Here is a 26,818-nt window from a genome sequence, read left to right on the forward strand (position 1 = left end):
AATGTTTACAAACAGGTCCTGGTACAAAAAAGGTTGAGAACCACTTCCCTAGTTCACAACCACATTCACTCCACATCAGCACCATACCTAGATTCCTGGTGGCCCCAGGCAAACTTTTAGTGTTGGGACCCACTTTGCCAGATAATGATAATAGTAATTGGACAACAGAAAAAAAATTACCATTTTCAGGCCCCCTTTCTGTCCAGGCCCTGGGCGGCCACCCGATTCATCCATGGCTGTGTCCGGCCCTGTTCCACTTCTGCTTTGTCACTCCCACTACAGCAAGAGAAGTTCATTGCTCACTGTTATACTCCATCTCTGCTGAAAATTTATTTCCCCGCAGTTATATTTGCTCCCTCTCCCCACATGAAGCTTAGTGGGGGAGAATGACTAGCTCTCCTTTACCCTAACCCTCCTTATCATTTTCCCCTTCCTGTAACTGTACTACCTCCCTCATGTTTGGCAGTGCCCATGTTCTTTTCATGAATTTCTTGCTAATGACGCTTTGTAGAAAAGGAGAGCATCCCAACTTCCTGTGCGACTACATTGACCTCATGGCTCTTACAACAGCGCTGGTCACACAACCATCTTGAAGAGTCTGTGCGACTCAGGAGGCATCAGGTCAGAAAACAGAAACAATGTTGGGGACTAGCCAGGACAGCCCAACTAATTATAAACTGCAGGTTTCCTGAGCAACAGCAGAGGAGGGAAAACTGTTGCAAACAACCTCATGGCAAAGCGGACTGTCTGTGAGCAGAGCTGGGAGAACAATCCACCATACATTTATTTGATGAATCTAGTCACTCATTCCCCAATTATCTGCAAATAGACTTTGATTTTCATTAATTGTCCATTATTAATTGACAGCTATTGGTGAAAAAGGTATTCAAACAGTATTTCCTCTCCCAGATGTCAGTGGCAGCAACCTACACATGAAAAGAGCCTAACAAGCATGGCTCTCTAAGCATAGAAGAAATGCCTTCTTCAGCAGCTCCCCTTCTGGATGATGAAAGGAAAGGTATAACGATGGTTCCATCCTCCTTAGCTGAAAGGATGGTTGTCCAAAATCTGCTTTGTAGGAGGAAAGAAGGGGAAAGGAGGACAGCTGGGTAAAAAAAGAGAATAATGAAGGCTTGGCTGAGCAATGCCCCAACCATTTTTTATTAGTTAATATTTATGACAGTTATTATTCATAAACAAGAATCAAACTGTTGCTATGTAAACTTGTGTACTGTCCCTACCTCAATAAAACCGACTGGCTCATTTCTGTCCACACCTCAAGCAGTTCCCCTTCTCAGTCCTAGATGGCACGAGGAACCCCAGCTGCCTCTGTGGTGGGCCCTAGTATGCCACCTCCTCACAAGGTTTGTGCAAGTGATAAGAGTCCAGGCACACCTGCCTGGGTATGACAGATTGTTCAAGTCTGGGCATAGAGCATACCCTACTCCTAAGGGTCCAATAGTTCAATGCATGGGCCCAGCACACACACAGACAGCAGCTGTGGGACTTAATGCAGTGTAGGGGAACTAGCAACTGGGATATGAGGGGCTGGAACCCCAAAGCTTAATGGGGCACTGCTCACATTCACCTGACTTAGGATGTAGAAAGATAACTAACAAACCAAAGTCCCTAGTAACTTTATAACAGAGTCACTAAATGTGAATGCTAAAAAGTTTTAATTCCACAAAACACTAGGTAACCCCTGAGCATTTAGACCTGTTATAAACAAGCACTTTAGGCAAGTAGGTGAAATCCAAATGTAGTCACAGTTCAGCCTTACGACAACATCTGCTGCTGTGAGCCCAGGCTGCATTTGTTCCAGTGGCCTACAAAGAAGGGGAAGCCATTTCTCTTTCCTAGCTTTCCCAGCTATGCGTGAGCAGAATGTAATGCCACCCTGCAGATGAAAAACAGCACAAACTCTATGGGACTCTGCCAAAGAGGAACGAACAAAGCAGAAGCAAGAAGCTGATGTGATCTAAAGCAAGGGGCATGGCTCAGTTCAGGTAATTTATTCCGCCAGTTTTCTGCACTGGCCAAAGGTCTGTGCAAGCTCCTCTTCTGGCACTTGCTAGGAGGCATACCTGAGCACTCAGATTGCCCCCAGCTTCTTCACATGCAACAGGTGCATTCACTTCAGTATCTCATTCCATTTCCAGCCACACACAGTGCGGAACAGGTGTTGCACTGACTCACATGGTAATGCACCCTCTAACTTAATCATCAACACCCTCTCCTCCAGTCCCACGGGCTTCCCTTGGATTTTACATAACCAGGTATCAATCTAGCCTGATCCTGTGTAGTTTGTGGGACCTAAAAAGATCACAGGCTGAGGCAGCACACCTAGAGGGAGAGTACAGCTTGCAGGCAAAATAGTGGATCTGTTGAGCGTGATTGTGATGTATCCACACAACTGAGATCAGAATCGAGCACCGTGTCTGGCAGAGGCAGAAGCAATAGGTCATGTGCCAAGCCTTTCCTAAGCATGTACAGAAAAGCTCTAGGAATGCAACCAAACCAGGACCTTTGGTCTCTTCACAACTATGTGCTGAGAACAGAGAAAGGGAGCAGAGGCAGAGAATGTCAACCCTGTAGAACAAGATGTGTCTTGACCCTCTGGGAGGTAACTGCACCTTCCTGTATGTGCTGATGCTTCCTCCCCATGACCGTTCATTTAGGATTGGAGTTCGGTGCCTAGTTACCAAATTCCACGTTCTCACTGAGCAGAAGTCAACGTTGTGCTTCCCACAGTTCATTCTAACCACATGCGAAAACAAGTGCTCACAGATATCCCCCAGGCAAAAGATAAGGCACGTATTTATTTTAACAGGTCTGTCTTTCCCAGCACACCCCACTGCAGTTCTGTCTCAGCAAGGTGCTTCCTGGCAACAGGTACCATCTCTGTAACCCTACTGAGATAGGCATGAGTCCCAGCCAGCAGAGACACTCCAGGTCTGTGGGGACTTCGTCATCTGTCAAAGTGCTACAGTTCTGAGCAGGCTCCGCTGCAGAGTCTTACCCAGTGGCCCACCTGGGCATTCAGAGTGTTTAACAAATCTTCCACAGCATGACCAGTGGGGAGAGCCAGGGTGACCTTTGTGCCCATGGCCACAGCCTTGGAATCCACCTACCCATCCCAAGGAAAGAGAAGAAGCAACATTAGTTTTGCTGAGACTATGAGAAAGAAAGTTCTAGTGGGTAGTGACTTCCTAAGTGTGCCCTGAAACCCATAGCTTGGCTGGTGGTGTAGAGGGGTCACTGCACACATGCATGTGTGCACACAGCACAAACTCAGATCCTTGTGCTGTGGACTGGCAGCACCAGAACCCTTCAAACCGCCTCTGGTAGAAAAAGACAGCTTATCCCTGGAGAACCTGATCTCACCTGTCTGTGCCATCTCCTGGAGCTTACAGACAAGGAATGTGCTCCCAATAGCTCATCTCCAGACCAGGCACAGGAGAAAAGGTCCCAGTGGGAAAAGGCCGTTCTTACTTTTACCACATGCAAACCTTAAAAGACAAACATGGGCCTTGCATGGGAGAAGGGAAGCCAGCTCTAATGAAAAGTGTGGCTAAACTGAACTTTCATTTTAGACCATGATCTGTACATAGCTGGGACTCAGAATGTTTCCCATCTACCAGGGTCAAGGGAAGCAGGGAGAGTTGAACTTTTGGGTGCTTAAAAGAGCTGAACCATCTGGACTTGGAGTCTTCTCTCAGCTGTATCTCCTGCCGGGATTGGACTACATTCACATTCCTCCAGGTCATGGGAGAGCAGATGCATAGGCTGGGGCAGGACTGAACCCAGAGCACTTAAAAGCACAGTGATAGGTGAGAGGGGATAGATGGGATATGACAAACACTTCTGGCTGAAGCTAAAGTTTGGAGAGAGCTCTGTGCTTACCTGGCATGGTCCCACCACAGGCACAGCGAGCAGCTTTCTGGCCTCCGCTGGAGCAGAACGTGCAGCAGTGAAACACACCCTGGTGCTTGCGGAATTTGTTCTTCACAGTTAAAGTGAATGGAGAGCCCTGATGAGGACAAGGGAACAGAGATGAGTGCTTGGCACATCTACTACCATACTGGGGCCCTGCTTGGTATCAAATGCTGCTTGAGTGATTCTGGGAATTACAGGCCTAATGAACCTAGCTTTAGCACCAGGTGACAAAACAGTGTATTAAATGCCCTCTAGATCAGCGATTTCAACATTTTTAGACTCAAGGAACCCCTGGATAGCCTAGAGGAGGCACCCCTCAGAATTTGACTAAACAAAAAGAATAGAGCAGGTTTTTTTTATTGAAAAAAAACTCAAAAAGACTACAACTATGGATTTCTATTTGAAATCTCTGGGTTCATCTTGTGAATCATGTTTTCCCACCTAGCAGGGCTAACATTTTGTCACCCCACAGCACCCTTGAAAGAATCACACAGTATTCCAAGATGCTCTGGCACCCGGGTAGAGAATCACAGCTCTAGATGAATGTGCGATGATAAAAGCAGCAGGAGTTCTGTGAAGGAAAGTTATACTTCTGTAATCTACCAGAATTCCTTGAACCAGTCAAAATAGCAGACAAAGGAGAAATGGTGAGAACTGATTTGTGCCTTGGACAACATTCTTCTCAAAAGGTGATTAAGAAAATTAGTTAGAGATAACAGATGGGCAATTAGGAAGAGAACCAGCAAAGGGTTTAGTGGGCAGCAACAAGTAAACTTGGAGGCCGGCGGCAATCTATCAGCAGGGAGCCTGTGAAATTTTTGAAAGAAACCAGAGCAAGAAGCAAGAGGGGACAACAAGGGAACTGACAAAAGGGAAGCAAGGGCCAAGCTGAGATGCTTTTCTGGGTGACTGCGGGAGATTCTTCCTAGGTAAGAGACTGATGCAGGGGATAAGGAACCCAGCCCCTTAGATTCCACTGGGAAGAATTGAGATATAAAGGTGGGACAGCAAAGATTCAATGTCTGCTGCACTATCAAAGGGAAGGAAGGAAGTGTCTCTGGTCAGAGAAAGGGAATCTGGAGATCTGTGGGTTCTCTTGGGAACAGCTTAACTGCCTGATTCACTCCACCCCACACAGTCATTTACAATGGGGCCCAATGAGCTGGAAGCCTCACCTGCACATGCTGCCCTTTGACAGAGACGCAGACAATGTATGTGCCCAGCACCTCTGGGGTATAAGAAACATGGTAGGTCCCATCGCCATTATCACAGATGGCTGGCTTGATTGCACTACAAACACATGGAGAGAAGCGAAAGCAGTCAGGATCTTACAAAAAACTCTTCTAATGGCAGGCCACTTTGTAGACTAGACATGCATGAGTGGGGAGGTCACTGTAGGGTCCCTCCAGTACATCACTACAACGCTTTTGACACAATAGCCATGAGATGCGCTGACCACACACTAGACAATGAAAGAGATGGAATCACCACTTGCAGGCAAGTACAAATAAGCAAAACCCAACATTCAGGAGCCCACATTGCTGCAGCCAAAGTACTTCTGATCTGCTACTTCCTTCTAACTCGGAAAGGAGGAGGGAGTGTAAATAACAGGGGAAAGAATATGAGGGAAGAAAGGAGAGGAAAATGAAAGGTAGCTTATCCCAAGAGGCAGGAGGCATCAGCACTGAAGGCACTTTGAAATGAAAATACAAATCACTGGGAGTGCTCAGTGGTAACTACCAATGCTGTACTGAGGCAGACCAGCGCTTTTGTTTTCTGTACTGTCTCTGAGAGCGGCCAGTGCTGTTTGCCTTTCAGAAGAAGATACAAGAAACCCTGCAGCAGGGGTCTCTGGAACAGCCTGCCTAGATAGAAAGTTTGTCCTTTGCTCCCATTAATCAGAACTGCTTTTGCCCTGAAACAGGATAGTTTATAACCCTTACAGAACAATGCATTTGGTTTCTGCCTGCCATTTCAACTGAAAACTCATCTACTTCATCTTCAGACATCACCCTGCCATTAAATGTGGCTCTGGATTGTTCAACAACTGCTGTGCTGCTCCCCAGATGCGACTATTTCTGCAGGGGAGGAAGCGATCACAGATGCACAGGAATGTGAAATCACGTTGATATGATTTCAGTGATCTCTCCTCCCACTATCAGAATTAACCTCCATAAGGACAGGTGAGTTGCGTGCACTTTTCATTCATCTCAAGCGGTCTGGAGTGCAGATGGAAGGACAAGAGATAAGTCCCATGGCAATGCTTCTGGTTCAGTAGATATCTACATACAAGGTGATGCTTCCCTTTCTTGTATTAGATGTAATTGCTGGCCTTGTCACTTCTGCTTGCTGTGTGGCCCAAACCAAGATATAACCCATATAGACGACTATCTATAATCAAAGCTAGACTCCTGAATGATGGCAGATTTCAGTTTCCCTCATAGCAGAGTTTTAGCATTTTGTTCTCTCCTACATCATGACAACCAATCAACAGCTAGGCTGGCAACCAGCTCTGGGTTAGGCCCCTCTGGAACCAGCTGTATCTTCAAAGATGACCATGACAGATTTTTTTTCCCCAACTGTGCTAATGCCCTTGCTGCTCTACAACAACTCTAGCTCACCGTAAAGCTTGTTTCAAAAGATTTTTGATTTGTTTCAAATTTTTTACCTTAGAAATACCCAAAGTGTCAAGTCTAGTTTTCCCTAGTTTTGCAGAAAGACTTCCAACCCTGTTTTGTTTGAGCTGATACTTCTTTATTGGAGGAGGAAAGGATGCTGAAGCTTTAACAAAGACACCTTTTAAAATGAGATATTGTCTGAAACCTAAGTCCCAGTTCTCTGTTGTCCTGCTCCACGTGCAGCCATGTATACCAACATAGCAGGAGTACAATAAAACACTACCAAGTTAGACAAGCTGCAATCCATATCAACTGTGTGGGGAAGAGTTTGTAAAAGCCTAAAACTTATTACTGAATGTTGGGAGCTAACAGCCACTGTATCAAACATACAGCCTGCAAGGCTTCTCACAGGACCAGAAATGCTGCAGTGGGGTGAACAGCAATGGCATTAACTCCCACAACAGCGAGAGTCACTGTATTGGCACGGCAGCGCCAGCACCCAGGGAGCTAACACTGCTGCTGCCCATCCTGCCACCAAAATTCTGGGCTGCAATCCTCACTGGGTATAAAGTTCTGTGCAGTGTTAACCTCCTGGGTGTTAGCCCCGCCTGCAGAGCAGCTCAGGCAGCCACTGGGGCCAACACTGCTGCCAGCTGCCCTGGCTGCCTGCTGCCAGACTTCTGGATCATAATCTCCACCGAGGACACAATTCTGTGGCAACAGGGTTAAAGGCAGCAACTGCAACCCCCATGGCTGTCAGGGCCAGCTCCAAGGAGGTTAATGCTATCACCATTCACCCCAGAGGTAGGTCATTTGGTCCTGGTCCTGGACTGGAGGGCCAAATTATTTTGACACCCTGGCTACAAGGGATCCACAGGCGGCAACTGTGATGCAGCTGCTGCATAGTCATGGCCAAGGGTGCTAGTTGTCTGCACAGCCTGTGGGCCATGTTGTTTCCCCACTGCCAAATTTCTGGACCCACGGGGAGCCCCAGGCCCTGCGCACTAGATCAAGGAGCGAACTAATTTACTCCACAGCAGGATAGTACTTGTAAATACAAGTACTATGCTGCTGCAGAGTAAAAAAGCCACTTCTGATCCCAGCATGCAGGGTTGAACAGGGGTGGCATTAAGCCCCAGGACCCAGTCCTGGCATGTGGGGGGCTGGAAGGGGTGATACCAGGCCCCTGAGACACAATCCCAGCATGCTGGGTTGGGAGAAGATGGTACCAAGCCCTCAGGGACCAATTCTGGCCCCAGGCCTCTGGGACCCAGTCCCATGGTGCTAAGGTGGAAGGGGGAGGGGTCCCCCACAGACCAATCCTAGGGCCCAGGGGTGGGATGGGGCAGGGCCAGGCCCTGCTACGGGCACTCAAGGCAGGAAAGGGGCAGTGCTGGGCTACAGGGCCCAATCCTGGCACATGGAACTCAATCCAGCCCATGGACCAACCCTGTCAGTTATCTGGCTCATGGGACCAAAAGGTTGAGCACAACTGGTCTTGGCCAAAACACAGTTATGCCATTCTCCAGGTGAATCCTGGCCTGACTACTGACATCTCTTACTTCCATGTGATTCTGAGCAGAGAAAAAGTGATGTCAGAAGTGGGAGCAAACTGCTAGCAAAAGCTTTAAAGACAGAAGGCAAGAGAATCACCCTGCATCCCCTAGAGAAAGCACTCACCAGTCCTTCTTATCCTTGTGAACAAGCGTGACCTTGACGAACTCTCCTCCTCTCCCCATTTGCTCCCCCAGTGCATCATTGCAGAGTAGAGTAAAGCTGGCTGACTGATTCTGATGGGCATGGTGGAGATCTGAAAAGCAGAACAAACTCTCCCATACAGAACAGAACAGAACAGAACAGAACAGAACAGAACAGAACAGAACAGAACAAAGCCACACTTGACATCAAACAGCTACCTTCCATCCCTAAATTGTTCCAACCTGGACTACTTCACTTCTGCTAAGGTTTTACAAGTTTCCTTTCATCTGGGCATCTGAGCTCCTTCCTACAGGATGTAAAAACAAGTATGTTCATGGTGACTAGGTGGGTATGGCTGACCATAGCCTCCACAAGTGGCAAGCGGGCCTTAATCTTCAGTGGCAGCTGAACGAACTCTGTTTGATGTAGCCTGAAAGTGAGATGCAGAGGTTGTATGCCTCTCTGCAGTCCCCTGGTTTCTGAACTCAGCTGGGAACTACTTCTGTCCCCCAGACAAAGACTGCTCTAGTGGGTGTTCAACTACAGTGGCCCCAAAGGAATACTGTGAAGGCTGGAGAGAGCCATAATGCAACTGCATTCCAGGCCAGCCCCTCCTAACCATCCTCGTTCCCACCCCACATGAGAAGCAGGGTACAGCACCATTCCACTCGTTCTACAGCACGCAGGGATCCCCAGGAGCTAGTTTAACTGATTTTGCAATCTCTCAGGCCCTTTGCTTGTTTAAAGGGAATACAGCAGAGACCAGAATCAGAGGTAATGTCCTTTGCAGTCACCTCTCCAGGATGCTGCCTGGAGGTAGCAGCATTGACCCCTGTGGCTGCCTGAGCTGCTGTATCTGCAGGGCCAGAACCCAGGAGGTTAATACCACAGTGGGGTTTGTGATTGCAAAGGGTTGGGCTGGCCACAGTTCTTCCCCTCCCATTCCTGAATGCAATTCATATGCTGTCTATTTTGCAATGTAACTGTATCCTCTTTAACTGCACAGGAATTGCAACCAAAAATGGTGAAGGGGAAGCAGCTGTCAAAAGGGCCGCTACTAGAAGCTTTGAAAATGAGGAGACAGTGAGCAGCTCAGACACTGACCAGCTCTTCTCATTTACAAAGCCCCTAATAGCTATCCCCAAAATTATTACAAGAAGCTCTCAGGCTCCATTTCAGCACGGTGTACAACAAACACCTACATACCGAGCTTTTTATGGCTCACTTGATCTCTCCTGCATTAATTCTGTCCCTGGCTAAGCAGAACTAGGTGGTATGTGGGCACAGACAAAAATGTTCCCATGGACTCTGTTCTAGGCTCTGAGTAAAGCCATTTCTTTGCAATTTCTTGGCAGTGAGCCATGATTACATTAGTGCAGAAAGTCTCCATACCTTCCCCTTGCAGGATGCACTTGGCTGGATCAACTGCCTTGTTGAGAACAGCCCCAAAAACCTCATAGCCATGGTACTGCCCAGCCTTCTCTTGGGGAGAGAACTGGATCCCATCATCCCCTCCAGGGTGCACACTGTAATCCACTCTGATCAGCCTCTTCAGCCGGCTCGCCACCACCCTTTTTGTGATAAGGATCTCCAGGTCAGAGCCATTGGTCAGGAGGTGTTCTGTAAACTCCACCCCCGTCCTCATGTCCAACAGCAGCTGCTCCAGCTGTGCTTTTTGCAAGTGCAACAGGTTCTCCTTCTGCACCTTCAAGTCATCCAGCTGCTTCAGCAGCCGGTCCCGGTGCTCTTCAATAGCCTGTATGTATCCGTCTGCAAATGCATGGATCTCTGTAGCCACTGCCTCCACACGACTGCGGATGGTGCTGCCCACCCCTTCAACCTGATGCAGTGCCTCTTCCAGGGCACCCACCTGCTGCTGGGTGCTCTTCAAGAGTTCCCTCATGGAGTCACCGTGCTTATGGATGACATTGCTGGTGAAGTCATAAGGGTGCTGCCGGTGCTTGTCCACCACACAGTCCCGGCACACAGGCCGGTCACACCGCTCACAGAACAGTTTCAGTTCCTCGGAGGGGTGGGACAGGCACAGGATGGGCTTCCCGATCCGGTTGTAGCCCTTCAGGTCCTCCATATCCACCACAGCATGGGAGGCTGTTTTCCTCTGTCTCCTGAAAGGAAGCAACCAGAAGTAAACCTGGGTGGGACAAACATGCCCTGTAGGCTCCTAAAAGCAACCCATGGCTACCTCACAGATTGTGTTCTGATGAGATGATGCAACACAGCAGGTGACATTCTGGCCTGATTCAGCAGATGGGCACATCACGCACCAGGACCAATGGTCTCCTGGGGCCACAGCACCACACTGAAGATGATAGCATGTGAAAACCATCCCATATTTGTAATTGTTATATATGTGTGGGTGTTATGTTACATAGTCTAAAGGCGCATATCTATCCTGACTTCTAAACCATTATGCTCAAAGTCCCCTTAGGGAGCCTGATCACAGTTTGAGAAGTGCTGCAGTGCATGCTAGGGTTAGCAGGAGGTGGCCTGAAATAGACTTGTTCAGACACTGCCACTTCTGTAGATGGACAGGAGATGCCAGGCTTCTTACCTGTCAGCCTGGCACTTTTCACCAGCGTTAGATTCACAAAAGCAAGTAACCAGGGGAGGAGACCAGACAATTTGGACTGGACAATGGCTAAATGACAACTTGTACTAATACCCCTCCTTTTTCCAGGCACTGTTTGTTCCTGTCTGTTTATACAATCATGCCACCTTTGGCACAGGAAACGGTGCCACATTCTCTGGTTCCTGCAGTCATCCTACGCCTCTGCCTTGCCACCTCTTAGTTCACTTCAGAGGCAAACACCTTTCCTTGCCCTGGGTAGTGCCTCTTCAGTTTTTCCCCACTCTGCTACTATTCAACACAACTCCTTTACCTCTGCAAATCAAAGGGAAATTCCCTTGTGTGACTACTGACTCACTGCCTCATAGAGGTGCTATGAGGAAAAATGTATTTATGTCTGGGAGGTACCCAAATGCTATGATACTGGGGCAATTAAGCATGTGACTTGCCAACTGCCTGGTCATAAATGGGTCAATTAAAGCCAACATCAGCACTTCCCCGACACTACCACCTTCTCCTCCAGGACTGAAATTTTCCACAAGAACTTTCCAATGCACCTGCAAGTACCTTTAAAACATTAATACAGTTGTTGTTTACAAATCAACCTCTTTTTGGGCAGCATCAGCAGAAAAGCAGAGGGCTGAACACCAACTGGAAACCAAACCTCCCTATCACCACCCAGTCATGGGGTCCCCTCAATGCCAGGCCTAGACAAAAAATAGGAAGCTTGCACTACCATTGCTCTGGCTGCAAGATGGGGGAGTTTGGGCTTCAGTCTCCAGGGCTGTTGTTCTCTGACTTTCCAGCAGAGCTAAATCCACTCAGATGGAAAATAGAGATGTCTGGAAACTGCTAATGTGTGGATTTAGATCATAGAGAAGTAGGGCTGAAAAGGACTTCCACAGGTCATGTAGTCCAAGCTCTTGCCTGACCCCACTGTGCCTCTGGACTGGGCCAGGCTGGATAGACAAGAGCAGCTCCCCCGTCCCTTCTCTGCCTGGAAGTCACGAGAACCTGGATCAACACAGGCTTTTCTCATGGCAGGGGCCAGCAGAATGTGCAAGGCTCTGTACAAACAGGCTGACACATCAACTGGAGACTTTCAACATGACTTGCCAAGGAGGCGCATGGTGCATTTACAGAGTTGTTGATACTGCATTGTCATTTAATACTTCCTTTAGTACTGTGCTGTTACTGCACCATGCCATTCTTTGAGGTTTTCAAGACCCAACTTGACAAAGCCATGGCTGGGATGATCTAATTAGGGCTGGTCCTGCTTTGAGCAGGGGGTTGGTCTACATGACCTCCTGAGGTTCCTTCCAACCCTCATTTTCTGTGATTCTGTGATGCCAGTGGCACACAGTTATTTTTAGCTGCTATGTCACCATACTGAAATACTACAACAAGGGAGTGTGTCACTATGGCGATGTAGCTGCGGCATCACAGTTTGTGCCTGCCAGTGCTACGATGCCATAGCATGTCGTTAGGGTGATGCAGTGCCTCGTGTATATGTGCTCACAGACTCCCATTTACTTCATCTGGAGGAATTGATGCTTGACACTTCTTGAAACTCATGCATCCAAAAACTAAGTGGACACTTTTGACCCAAGTGTTTACTCCAGAGAGTGGACAGCTGACACTGTGTGTGTACAATGCACAGGAAGAGAATGGCAGGAGGGGCTTGATGCCATGTCTGCCATCTCCCTGCATCGAATGCTCCCCCCACACCTTACCTGTGAGCTTGGCTGCAGAAGTGGCAGAGGTTGGCTTTGCAGGTGTGACAGCGCTTCGCTGCCTCCCCATCCACGCAGAGATCGCACACCACCCCGTGCCCTTGCGCCTGCAGTGTCTCCAGCAGCACCTCGTTCAGGGCCAGGTAGTCCGTGGTCAGTTCCTGAATTCCGCCGGGGGGCAAATCGACCTCCGTGTCGCAGACGGGACAAAGGATGCTGAGCAGGGGCTGCGGCAGGTCCCGGAGGAGGCACGATTGGTCTGAACTGGAGTCCGAGCTGCAATCTCCCTGGAAGCCCAGCACGGAGAAGGGCTCCAGCTGCTCCAGGCAGGGCAGGCAGAAGGTGTGCAGGCATGGCAGGATTTTGGGGGCTAAGAAGAGCTCTGTGCACAGTGGGCACCGGGTCCTGGGCAGTGCTCGGACCTCACCAGGGACTTTAGCCATGATCTTGGGCTGCTGCTGGGGGTCCGACATCACCTGGGATTGAGAGGATGGACGAGAAATTAAACCCTCCCCTGAAGCACCCACACCAAGGCAGCCCTGACTGCGCCCTGCACCGCCCACGAGCCTCCCTGCCCACCCCAGCAGCAGCCCCAATGCCCAGGGGACAGCTATGGTGCCAGGTGGCACAGCCGGGGGAGGGGAGCGGGGGGCAAAGGGGAACCTCGCGCGCACCCCTCCCCCACACCCGCCCGACTCACCCGGGCCCGACCCACCCAATCACAGCTCCCCGCTCCACCACTCACTGGACAGCCCCTGCTCCCAAGTCATTGGCTCTCTCTGCCCGGAGTGACGCCAAGACTCACCAATCGCCGCCCCGCCCCGCTCCAATCGCCCTATCAGTGCGCGCCTTATTCTGAGGGCTCAAATCCACAAGGCTTAAATAGCACTCTCCTCGCTTCCCCCTCCTCACCCCCACCCCACGCTTCAGTCTTTGTGGAGGGGACCGGCAGCCTTTCATATCAGCTCTCGCGTCTGCTCTGTGACTCAGCCCCAGGTGTCGTCCCCCCCATGCCTTATTTTTTTTTGCAAAAATCTAGTTGGTTTAAATTAAACTGTTTAATAAAAGATACCACCTCTCCTACCAGTTTCATAGATTTCACAGACATTCGAGCTGGAAGGCCTAGGGTCCAGTTGTGATTCGTCCTCTGCCCTTCTTCCTGCGTGCCCTCCCACTGCCCTTGGTGGCCCCATCAGCCTCTGCAATGTAGTCCAACAGCCCCTGCCTGACCCCACTGTGGCAGGTGAAAATATTTTTCACCTGCCTTCCCCTGCATCTCCCAGCATCCCCCTGGCATCCCCTACCCTCCCGGAGTCGTGGGAGCTCTGCCACGGTGCCGGCATATCAGTCCGGAGCTCCTCCCACCTTGGCCTTCTTGCTGGGAAGGGCTGGAGGCTCCCTGGAAACCCAGCGCTGAAATTGAGCTGGAGAGAAAGCAACCCCGAGCTGTGGCAAGCCTGCTTGGCACCAGGCTTTACTGGCAGTGTCTTGAGAGATGCCCGGGATCCTGGTTCAGATCGCCCCGTCTCCCTGCATGCCGTCCTCCCCAGGCTCCCAGCAGGTGTAACAGGGTGCACAAGGAGAGCAGAATGAGAGAGGGCCCCAGCCTCACTGCTTTCATAGACAGATTTCATAGACATTAGGGCCGGAAGGGACCCTGCGAGATTATCCGGTCCAGCATTAGTGTGAAGAAGCCCCCAGATTACCCCAGCTTGCACGACCAGTGTGCTGTTTCCCATCTCGCAGGAAGAGTGGTGCTTTTACATCCACTCCTGCCAAACAGCTAGCAGTCACACAAGGGGTTGGGCTGCTTGTTCAATAAAGAGTGCATTGCTTTTTAGTTCAGTGTCAATAACTTATTTTTCTTCTTTTCCCTCTAGTCCAATGTTTCTCAACCCGTGGGCCACAACCCAAAAGTGGGTCACTAGAATATATGAAAGGGTTATGAACAAACTTTAAAAATGGATTTGCCTTCAAAGGAGAAAAACGTGGAAAACTGCAGCTTTTCCCTTGCAGGCTGGCAAAGCTCCAGCCTGGCAGGGGCTGCTTGGGGCCTCCCTGCTCCATGCACCCATGTCCTGACCCACACACTGGGAATCTTGGGGCTGGCGGCAGTGGGTCGGGAGTGAGGGATGCTGGGGCAGGACTGCTCATTGATGTTTACAAATGGGTCCTGGTACAAAAAAGGTTGAGAACCACTCCTCTAGCGGAGGAATCCTGCTAGCACATGGCAGGTGAAGGCCAAGACTGGCTACTCGGACTGAATAGACAATAGAATAACATTTATGTTTCCATGACAATTTTGTCAGAGCTGATTTGGATCAGTGTCTCGACACAGTGGAACTTTCTAGCACAAGGCACGGTAAGGCAGGGGAAGTCTCGGCATGGTGAAGAGTTCCGGCGTGGACAGAGTTCCCGCCGAGGAAATGCAGATTTGCATAATACGATTGGCCAATGTTAAATTATTCCCACGTGGCGGCTGGCAATTGGCTCGCTAGCTGTATAAATGCTTGGGGGCATTTCCGCCCTAGTTGGAGAACTCTGCGATTCCCCCTGGAGGCAGCTTGATCACCTGCCAACGACTCCCCGTCGGCGAAGCCTTGCGACGTATCCTCCGTGTTGCATGCCCGAGTTAGACCTGAGCTACCCGGTCTACAAGAGCTCCTTGATTACCGATTAAAGAATAGAATTGTTGCAACTACGATTGCCTGCGCTGTATACGACTCTACAGTGTAAGTAAAGCTACCTCTGTTTTTCCAATTGATACGTGTCTCGTCTGTGCCTAATTCCGCTCCGGTGATAGAGAGTGCCCATCTACCTGTCACGGGATCGCAGCCGCAACCCCAGCTAGCGTTCCCAAAGACTCCTGGTCCTCGATTCCCCCTCGGCCCCCACAAATTTCTGTTAGGCAACAACAAAGCATTGTCACCAGCAAAAGACGACTAAGGAGGTAACTGGAATTCAAGGAGCCTGGGAAACTGCAAGAGACTGTAACAATGTGTGTGGATCAGGAGGGAGGCTTTAATGTGTTGCAGATAGGGCATTTGTTCAAACCTACTTAGGGACATAGAAGTTCACAGATACAAAGAGGGAGGTTGGATCATCTAATCCAACCTTCTGTATATCATAGGTCATTACAGTGGCAACACGTAGGGGGTGCATAGGGGTGCATGTGCACCTGCTGAAAGTGCCGGTGCACCCCTTGACCAGCTGAGTTTGATGCTTAGGCAATGGGCGGGGGGGGGGCAGGTGGGAGCACCGGTGCCCCCTCTGCAAGCACCAGCCGGAGAGTGGAGTGCTGTTGCACTCCCAGAAGTGGCCACAGCCGGAGCAATTGGCTGCAGCCACATCCGGAAGCGGCTGCAGCAATTGGCTGGAGCAATCGGCCGCTTCACAATTGGCCGAGGCGGGGATCCCTCCCCCAGTCAGTGGGATCAGCCATGAGGGACCCCTTCCCTCTGTCGCTGACTGGTCACTGGGGGGGCACGTGCCCCACCTAACTAAGGTGGCACCAGCCACCTATGAGCATTGCCTTTCATCCAGTTCCCCCTGTATTTGTGTTTGGCTAAAGCCAGGAAAGGCACTAGTCTTGCTACAAAGATGTCAGGAGATAATTCATTGCCTCTTACCCTGGTAGTCTGTTCCAGTAGTTAATCACTGTCAAAAATGCATGCTGAATCTCTTGTTTGAACTTGAATTTGTCTGGCTTCAGATTTCATACATCAATCTTGCAATAGAGGCATAAAAAAACACAAGAAGCCTTTCAATTCCTGGCACTTTCTCCCAGTCAGCCACATCAGCGTCTACACTTGTGGTGCTGCAGAGTAAAAATCTCCACAGCAGGATAGTACTTGTATTTATATGTACTTGTATTTACAAGTACTATCCTGCTATGGAGTCAATTAGTTTCTTGCAGCCTAATAGGGCTGCACATGTAGACGCAAGATGTTTACTGCAGAGCTAATTAGTCTACTGAGCAGTAAATGTTCCGTGTAGAAGTGACCACTGTAAATCAACTCACCTTTCACTCTTCTGCTTGAAAAGCTAAACAGACTGGTTTAAGTCTCTCATTCAAAACCGTTTACTCCCAACCTCTAATCATTTCTATGGCACTTCTGTACACCCTCTAAAACTGATCCCAATGAGTCCCTAAAAATGTCCCTATTCAATAAAGATTCCCAGAGGCAATGATTTTCTGAGATCTGTCAATCAGCTGGTTCTTCATCTATTTAATGTGTGCAGTACTGATAATGCAAATTATTTAATCAGAATATTATGTGTCCTAAGTGAAACTATTTACAAAAGCCTGTATTTATTAAGTCTACATCGTTACCGTCATCAACCAAACTAGGAATTTCATCCCAAAGCATAAACAGATACTTTGGACATCACCTATTTTCCATAAAACCATATTGATTGGAATTAATGATATTCCTGTCCTTTCTTTTTTTTTTCTTTCAATTAAAGAATTGTGGCTCAGTTTTTCCATTACTTTGCCTGGAACTGAGGTCAAGCTTTCTGGCTTATGGTTATCAAGAATATTCTGCTTGCCCTTCCTGGACGCTGGCTATAATACTAGCACTCTTCCAGTCTTCTGGAATTTTTCCAGTATTGCAAGATATACTAAAAATTAACATATACAGGCAAGGGAGCCCCTTAGCCAGCTCTTTCAGAACGAAGGAGTGCAAGTTATCAGGACTGGTTTTTTAAATAATATTTATCATTAATAGACATTGTTTAACATGCTTGGGTACTGATATATCAAAAAATACTGTGTCCTCTTTGTTTGGTACAAGCAAATTATCCTGCCTTTTAAATGTGATTCAAGAAGATACATCTGCTTCTTTTCAAATATAGAACAGAAATATTTATTGATTGCCTGTCCCACACAGTTACTAAATAGAAGATGCAGGCAATCTAGGGTGAGTCTACACAAAAGGCTACAGTGCCATAGCGACGCACTATGGTGCCATAGCGTCCATTGGCAAAAACCATGATGATGATGCTATGTCACTGTAGCAACACGCTCCCTCATTATAGTGTGTTGCTATGGTGACACAGCGGCCAAAAATAACCATGTGCAGCATGCACAGCGCAGTACAGACTGTTACTGTGCCATCTTTTAGTACTCCCTAAAGGAAGTACCAAAAGACAGTGTAGTAACAACATTGCCATAGCAACACATGTAGATGCACCCCTAGGACAGCATACACTGTCTTGGGATGTGGGTTTACTAGACTCTCATGCTGCCCTCTGCTGGACCATGGGATAAGTTCTTGTTCAGGATCTGGATAAGAGGACCAGGATTCTAGATAGGAGGTGCATCTACATGTGCCTTTTAACACGCGGCAATAAGCCCCAGAACTTATTGCTGCCGGGCACGTGTCTACACATGCACCCAGGATTGTGGCACGTTGAACCGGGGTGGAGCAGGCCTGGCTGGCAGGGGGCCCCAGAGGTCAGCCTGCCAGCCTGGGGCTGCTTCCCCTGGCTCCATGTGCTGCGGAGAGGCTGGCTGGGACATGAGGGTGCTTTAATGCGGGTCTAGCTGGCAGACAGCCCCCACACTGAAGCACCCTCTTGCCCTAGCCAGGCATGTCAGCATCTACATATCCAGTGCTGCAGAGTAAAAAAACTCTGCAGCAGGATAGTACTTGTATCTACAAGTACTATCCTGCTATGGAGTAAATTAGTTTACCTCAATCTAACAGAGTTGCATGTACAGACATTGAGATGTTTACTGTGCAGCTAATGAGTCTGCTGCACAGTAAACGTCTTATGTAAATGCTCCCAGTGGGCATTTTTCTCTAGCAGAGAAGGAAGTTAGCCAAGCAGGCATTTGGAGTATGGTGAAAGTCCATGCTTATGTGGAACTTGGTACATCACAGGGGTCATAACTAGGCAAAACATTGTGGACCATATCCTCACCTATCCTTGAGTTATACTTGCTGTTGTTTAAGATGCCAGATTTTCAAAAAAGCTCAGCTCCTATTTACATACTTTGATACGGGCCATATTTGCAAAAGTTCTCAATGCTTTCTCCTTAAGAAATCTACCCATTTGTTCTAGTGTCTAGTGTAAGCTGAGTTCTTGTGAATAACTTGCCAAATATAAAGGTAACGTGCTGAACCAAATATATAATTATGTGACCTTTTGGCCTACTAATGTTCAAGTAAGCACAGTCTCTGGGAAAAGTGCCCCAAATCCATAAGAAAAAAGGTGCATATATGATTTTTGCCGAAGGGCCATCAAGGCAGCTAACTTTCTGTTAATGATATAGTTTCCCTTTTCCTTAAATAAGGTAAGAAAATTGACTTCAGGACTTGACTTCTGGACTAACTTCCTGATTCAGCATTTGTCATTTGGAAAACCGGGCGCAGGGAGTGAAAGCCAGGCTGGGGAGTCAAAGGCTGAGCTAGACAGGCAGTCAGGGCAACGGCTGGAAACAGCTCAGTCAGTAGTTTATAGGTAAAGCTGGAAAGTGAGATGGAACAAGAAAGAGGTGGAAGAGGATGATGTTTTTGAAGGTGAGTACCAGGTCATGCTCCTGCCTTGAGGAAAGGAGCTGGGAAAAGAGATAGAGAAAGTGGAGCCAAGAAGAGCTGAGACCCAAGGAGGACAATGGACAGGCAAAAGGACGGGGGTGGGCTTGACAGTTAATGAAAAGGGGACAAGCGGTGGGGAGCGGAGCAGGGTGGGAGGGAAAGGAAGGGGTAGAAGTGTGCTTTAAAGCCAGGGTGGAGGGTGGTTTTTCTTCAGCCTCACATCCATCACTCACTCTTAGGCTAATTGTACCACCTCCAAATCACTTCTCAGGGACTTTCCCTGTACATGCCCCAGGGAATACCCTCTTTTTGACACCATACCTCCTTCTTCCTACAGCCTTCTCCTCTGGCCCCAGAGCGGTTCCTTTTAAAAAAAAACAACGAGGGTGACTCAGGGAGGTTTGCTTGAAAGACCATGCCCCAGACTGCATGCCCTGGCACTCAAGCCTGTTTTCCAAGTGCCAAATGCCCAGCAGTGCAGCTTTCCCCCATCGGGTACATTCCCCAGAAATTTGGCTCAATGCCGTAATCACAAGGCACTATCTAATAGCACTGCCGTCCTAAGCCTCCCAGCTCTGCACATGTGCTGTGCTAGATCTCGCATCTACTTACCCAGGAGAATGGCTTTTGCAGGCTTTTCATCCTGTGACATTGGCTACGTTTAACTTTTATCTTTTATGTTAACACTATTGAGCATAAATAATTACACCTGAACAACCCCTTCCATAGTGAATGAACAACCTGCCCAGCAACCATGAGCATTTTTCACTCTGTTTGTCCATAATATCACAAAGCAATGATGCACCTCCCCAGCCACAATGTCAATTACTGAAGCCAGTGACAGGGGACAGTGTCAGACCCTGCAAGCACTTGCACACATAAATGGGGTGAGACTCAGGTGTTGAGGCATTTGCTGTGTTGGCCCTTGCTATTGCAGGGAGGAAGGCAGGATGTGTAAATGAGGCAGTTTTTGGTCCAAGAAGTCAGACACTAACTCCTTGTAACTCAGAACTAGCTGCAGCTTGCAGATCTCAGATTCTGGGTGCCCCACACTGACAAAGCTTTCTTCTATGATGGAGCATCAGCTCAGCAAACCATTCCCACATCTTGGAGCCTGTTTATTCGCCCATTGAGAAGAGCCACAGCTTCACTACTTGTTTCCATACAAACTGTTTTGTATTTTCTATTCCCAAAATACTCAGGCAACATATTTGTCTGTTGGCATTAGCCGGTCCTGGAAACCCCCCTAAACACTTCAGTTCAGCAAAGCATTTTTTGTGTCTATCTTTAAGCATATGAGTAATCCCATCCCTATGCAGCAAAACACTGAAGTTTATATTTACAGTTCAGTATAACTTGACTTAATGTTTTGCATTTACACAGTGTTCATTCGCCAGTGGGTCTCAGTGTGCCTTATGAAGGTCAGCATGCAAGAGAAACTCTTCCTGGTCTCCTGGCTTGAGGCCATCAGCTTTTCTAGACCTTTTTTCTTTGCAGTCAGAACTAAGAAAACCGAGGAGGGTGTACACACAGCCCATATCCTAGGGCAGCACCTGTTGTCATTGCGTGTCAGGTGAGTGGCCCTGCTAAATGGCCAGTCCTAGCTTGTAGATGAACTGCTCAAACTCAGAAACAAATTGCACAGGACAGTGCTGCTCCTAGCTCAGAGCTGGGTCACCTGGCTCACAGGTGCCAAAGCATGGGCAGAAAGAGACTCCTTTTTATAATCTTTATAATTTCCCAAGGAGGAAGCAACTCTGACCATCTGAAACCTGAGCTGCTGCTCCTGCCTTTTTTGTTTCAAGATAATTTGCATCATCACAGAACTTCACAAGAGGTGAGAGACTCCATACCAACTATGAACTGCCTGCCCAGAGGAGTTTTCCATCTATTGACTCCTCTGTGAAATCCTATGAAATATGAACTTTCATTTCTACCCAGGAAAACTTTTACAATCTTTTCTCCAATGCCTGATGAAGGGTGTTTGTGTCCAAAAGCTTGCAATTAAAGAATTTCTTTGGCAAAAATCTTGTTGGTCTAATAAGAGATATCATCTCTACTGTGAATCCTGATTGCTAATTGGTTCCCAGGAATTCACAACTCCTTTTCCAGGTTTTTAGGCCATGCGTCTGAACAATGCCTTTTTGCCTTACCCTGAAGTCAGAAAATTGTCGTGCAGCCTGTTTTGTATGCAAAGTAGCACAGTTTGCACTAGGTCACAGCCACCAGCGGTGGAAATAAAACCCAGTCCTCCGCAGTGGCAGACCCAAACCTCATTGCCTTTGCTTGACTGCCTATGGAAATGTGGGTGCCCGATCTTCTGTTAGCCTACCTGCACGCTATACTTAGCTCACACAGCTGCTCCACAGGTGGGAGTGACTGTGCACTGACTGTGGGCAGAGAATGTGGTAGTTGCTCCAGAAAGAGGTTGATCTGACCTGATGCTTAGGCTTCTGTCCTGAAGAAATGGGTTCTGTCTTGCACTCAGCCAGACATTTGAGTGTGGTAGTTAGCATGTGTACATGGGAGGTGGACAAGGTGTACTTGGGAGCATCGCCCTAACAGCAGCTGGGACACCATGTAGCCATATCCAGGAGCTCTGACTTGACCTCAGTCTAGTTTCTTTATTTTTGTGAAGCATCAGCCTTCTAATATTTAGCCCCTCTGAGATGTGAGCCAAGTTCCCTGTTGAAGAGGCAGCATGGAGGGTGTGTGTAGTAGGTAGAGCTCTCTGGGGCCTGGTGCAAGGCTGTGGAATGGATTCCCGCTGCATCTGAGAACCCCAATGGCAAGGCACAGTCTTTCACCTGCAAGATCACACCCAGCATGAAGAAATGCACATATGTTAAAAAAAATAAAAATCTGCACTGTTCTTTGAGAGGCGAAAGAAAGCTGGAAAGCAGCGTGTGAGACAAACTGAAGTCCTGTCACTCAGAGCGGGAATGAAAGAAGCTCACCTACTGGTGCAACTGGTGCACTCAGGAACCTGAGAACAGAGCACTGGAACAAGTGAAACTAGCTCTGTACAAGGCTGTGTCAGTGTACAGGAGGAAGAAATTGATAACACAGAGATACTGGTCTCTAATCTCTTTCAGAGGAGGCTTAATTGCCTGTAACTATAGAGGCCTGTGTAAAAATTCAGTTTTTGCAGTGACAGTGCCCCTTTGGCATTGGCAGTGCCTCTTTGTAGATGAAAGCAGCTGCAGGCTCCAATGTCGTTCAGCATAGGCTTAGTTCACACTTGTGTTCTCTGTGACTTTTGGCCAGACACTCTGGTTTTCCCCATCTCTGCAGCTGTCAGGTCACGTCCTGTCACTTCAGCTTTTTAGTTGCATGTCATCTAGATCTGTGGTTCTCAACCTTTTTTGGACCAGGACCCTTTTGTAAACTTAAATTGGCAGTCCCAACCCACAGTCCCCCACCCCCAGGCTCCAGCCCCCCACTGTGTGGGGCAGGGGGTGGGTGTGTGGGGTGGCAGGCATGGGGGACCTCAAGCAGCCCCTTGCAGGCTGGAACTCTGCCAGCCTGGAAGGGATAAGTCACCGTTTCCCAGGTTTTTCTCCTTTAAAGGAGAATACATTTTTAAAGTTTGATATATTTTTAAAGGTTGTTCGTGACCCTTTTATATATTCTTGACCTAGAAAGTGGGTCGCAACCCACGGGTTAAGAAATGCTGATCTAGATCTTTCTTTCTTTCTTTCTTCGGCCTTGGTAGGTGCAATGTAACAGTGTTATTCAAACAAATAAAGAAAGAATGAAGAGAAGGGTCCAGTACATTATGGATTCACCGAGCTTAGTAGTATTCTGGAAACAGTCACACACACGTGTATGCGTGCAAATACATACGTATTTTCTGTCTCACGTAACAGCAAGCAGCCTGGTGATGCAGGTGAGGATAGGGTGGTGGAATATGACATCTGTCCCCTTGACCCCTCCTCCCTGTTGCAGAACCCAGGGGAAACTGGGACAAGAAGCCCAACACAACTGCTATGTCTGTAAGGTTTCAGGAGGGCCTGCCTCGTGGTGCCTGCTTATGCCTTTGCTCCTGCTGTGGATGTGCCTCCCAGGGAAGTGGTGGAGGAAAAGGTTGAAGGTGCCTTCTGGTTTCTGAATTCAGAAGAAACATCCCAGGGGCATATTTATATGTATTTATGTGAATGCCTAACAACTCTATAAACTCTGTGCATATTGGAACAATCACACGTGTCTACCCAAGTCAGCAGAGGAAATTAAATTCTTAATCCAATGTTAGCATCACAGGGGCATGTCCCCATGAGCATGCACATGAGGTTTGCAGTGCCTCAAAGCTGTTTGAGTTGCCACAAACTGCACATGGTGCATGTGAACTCATGCAATACAGCGGAGGGTTTTTTGACACTGTGAGATCCCGGTGTAAAAAAATACACCGCTAAAAAAAGCAGTGTGGCACATGTGGCAATAGTGTGTGCCAACAGAAACTGGAGCCTGGCCAGCCAGAGCCACAATCTGACTGCTGGCCAGGCTCCGAGTGGGTGGCTTGGTACCACCACTGCCTCAGAAGGTCCCCAGGTCTGCAAGTAAGGCTGCTGGCTTGGCCCATGTGAATATGGAAGTATTCGATTTCGATTTGGCCGATTCAGAGGACAGTGATTTGATTCAGAGATTCGGATTACTGTGCTGAATTGATTCAGCCAAATTGGCTTCGGAAGATTTGGCACTGATTTGAAGAGATTTGGTGATTCAGCCATAGACTATAATGGGGAATCACTGAAATACCTATAACGTTGTCATTTTTTGGCAGATTTGGATGAAAACAGCAGGGATGGTAGCCCCTTCTGAGGGCATGAAGCCTGTCAAGTTTCAAGGAGACAGGTGCAGGAGATTCAGGGAAACTGCACCTCAAACTGCTGAAAGCAAAACTCGGAATCTTTTTCCGAACTGATTCGGAGGGTTTTTTTGGTCTCCCAGTTCAATTTGGATTTGGTGATTTGGCCTCTGAATCGGGCCAGATCTTCTCCAAATTGAATTTGCAACTTAAGCTTTGAACACCCCCTACTGCTGGCCCCAGCCTCCCCTACCTCACCCAGGTCCCTTTGCCATGCACCACATTGTGTGTGCAGGGGCTTGTCCAGGGACAAATAGCAGCGGCACAAATATGTGCCGCTGCTATTTGTCCTGTGGGAAATGTGCGCCCCTGCACTGCATGTTTGTGGGGGTGCATCCCAGATATTAGTTGTGTAAAGGACCTATTTCATTCCACTTAGAACTTACTGTCTGGTGCTCCCATAGGACAATGCCCTGTGGAATATTTTCAGCACAATGTCCCATATACTTTTACATGTGATAGGCAGTGAGGTCTCCACCCCTTCCCCAGGGAGACTATTTTACAGCCTCTCCCACCTCACTGCCAGGAAGCTTTTCCCAATATTCAGCCTTTATTTTTTTGTTGCTTTACCTTTCTTCTGGTCCCACCTACATGGACCATCAGAGACGACATCACTTCCCCTTCAGCATTTACAATGTCCTAATACTATTTCTTCCTGGGTGTTTGGAGTGGAGGTGGATTTGGGGCAGAGCCTTGATTTGTGTGGGTCCACGGGAATGCTTCTTGGTGAAAGGCAATTTCTATAAATACACCTGGTGACGGGCAGTTTAAATATTGCAGGGCACTCAGTAATAACAAAGCACAACAGATGAACGTTATCAGCAGGTTCCTACTGTGCCTCACCTTATTGACTGTTTTGTCCAAGAAGGAGTTTCTTAGGTTGGAGTTAGAGGTATAAGGTTATCCGGATAACTTAAAAGGAAGACCTTGTCAGAACCCTGTCATTTTAGAAGAGCCCAGCTCTGGAAGGCAAAGGTCTGAGCCCATTCATTGAACTCGGGTGTTAGAATTTATGGGGGTTGTGGGCAAGGAACCGTCCACACCGCTGTCCTGTGCTGTCCCCATGGGTGCAGGTTGGTATCAGGCTGCCTCCGGTGGTTCTCTGGTCTCAATAGCCATCTGACGAGGGGGTGGTTGAGCATGGTACCTACCTGTGGCTTTGTGAATTCTGTAAAAGCGAGGGCTAAAGTCAGCTGCTCCCATAGGACTGGAAAGCAGAAGAACCCTTAAGCCTTCTACCCCTTTTTTGGTGCTTGACCATAACAGGTTTAATCTTGACCCCCAGGACAGCTTAGTTCATGCCCTACAGTCTCCTTGAACTGTGTGAGAAGTGCCAGTTCCTCCAGGGAGTACCCACATTCAAGAGGCCCTTCCCCAAGCCTGGGGTCACCCCAGCACCAAAGGAGAGCACAGAATCTGGGCTGGAGCAAACCAGGAGGTAGCAGGCTTGGGCTCTGTGACACTGTGCTGTTGCAAAACCTCTGGAGCTGCAAAAATGACAGTGAGGCCAGCTTCCCTTCTTGGTCAGTGAATAATCCCTTTTGTCTACAAAGCTGCTCCTTAGCCTGCTCTGTGTGTGTTTGGGGGGGGTACACACCTCCTTCTCTTGTGCACTATGTACTCACCCTCACTGCCCCACGCTGCATTTCTGTCTGCTTTCCTTGAGTTAGCAGGACCCATGGACGAGGCAGGCAGTTTCTGTACAGGGCACAAGGACGGGGTATGGCAGGGTAGACAGAGCAGAGCCTCATGGGATGGGAAGTGGGTGACAGTAGCAGAGTGAGGGCCTGCACAGAGGAGGCAGGGTGGGTCTGGGTGATGGCTGAACTTGTGGCCTTCCGGGCTGACTGCGCGTTGTCCCCAGAAGCTGTGAAAAAACTAAGGGCATGGTCCTTCAGCACAGCCATCCTGTCCTGCCATTTCTCCTTCAAGGATGACACGGACAACTTGGGAGAGGGAAGATATCCTGGAGGAACACGAGGTGGAAGACAACCCAGAGTATTATCAGTTTAAAGCTCTGCAGCTTCTATGAGTTTCACCTGAAGATAGTTTACAGGTTCAGCAACAACCATCTGAACAAGTTTCCCACCGTCCCATCTTGTGCATGTTTTTCTAGACCTACAAAAGCAGCCGTTTTGGAACAATTAGGTCCTCTTTCCCCAAGAAGTGCAGCCCTGGCAGAGGGGGCTGCAGAGACATCTGCACCAAACAGAACTGCACCAGGACTGAGGGGCGCTGGCAGAGCTGAGAGGACTGGGAGAATGGGCCAAGGGATGGAAGGCCTGCCAACACCTGTGGTTCAGCTAAAGCTGCTCCTCCCCATTTTTGACCATTTCATTTTTTAATCTTCTCTGATTGGCCAAATGTTCACCATGCAGCCTGCTAAGTCTAAACTGCTGTCCATAATGGATGCCCTCCTCTTCTACTTGCTTTGTCCATGCTGCATGGCTCAACCTGTCTGAGCTACTCTGGGGGAGAGGTCAGGGACTGGAACCAGGAGAGAGGCAGACTCCATTTTATTTCTCTTCTGCTCATTGCTTTACAGAGGAAGCCAAGATCATTGTGTCAGACACCCCTGAGTTAGTTGTGAAGTGACAGAACAACACTTCTGTTCGCTACAAAAGCTGCCCAGAACCATTACTGCTGAGAGGTAACATTAGGAAGGTGCTAAGTGTTTTGTTTTTTTGCCATACTTAGAAGCTGAAGCACAGGTGATATACACCACAGTCAAGGATGAAGTTGTGGCCCAGCTGCTAGCACAAGCATAATGTGGCCTGGTGTGTCTGGAAAGACAGGATCTGACCCACTACTCTACCATGCAGGTCTTTGAAAAGGAG

The 26,818-nt window shown here is 48.5% G+C and overlaps 1 protein-coding gene across 1 annotated transcript; it reads right to left on the reverse strand.

Moving 5' to 3' along the window:
- Positions 1-1,138: 1,138 nt before the first annotated feature.
- Positions 1,139-13,788, reverse strand: TRIM45 (tripartite motif containing 45). Its single transcript, XM_019476524.2, has 7 exons — positions 13,657-13,788; positions 12,573-13,048; positions 9,645-10,378; positions 8,235-8,364; positions 5,112-5,226; positions 3,904-4,030; positions 1,139-3,127 (listed from the first exon to the last, which is right to left on the reverse strand). The coding sequence occupies exons 1-7, from the start codon at positions 13,678-13,680 to the stop codon at positions 2,976-2,978; spliced, it is 1,758 nt and encodes a 585-aa protein (XP_019332069.2). The 5' UTR covers positions 13,681-13,788; the 3' UTR covers positions 1,139-2,975.
- Between the last annotated feature and the right edge of the window lie 13,030 nt (positions 13,789-26,818).

The sequence above is a fragment of the Alligator mississippiensis genome, chromosome 1, assembly GCF_030867095.1.
Source record: "Alligator mississippiensis isolate rAllMis1 chromosome 1, rAllMis1, whole genome shotgun sequence".
Classification (NCBI taxonomy): Eukaryota; Metazoa; Chordata; order Crocodylia; family Alligatoridae; genus Alligator; species Alligator mississippiensis.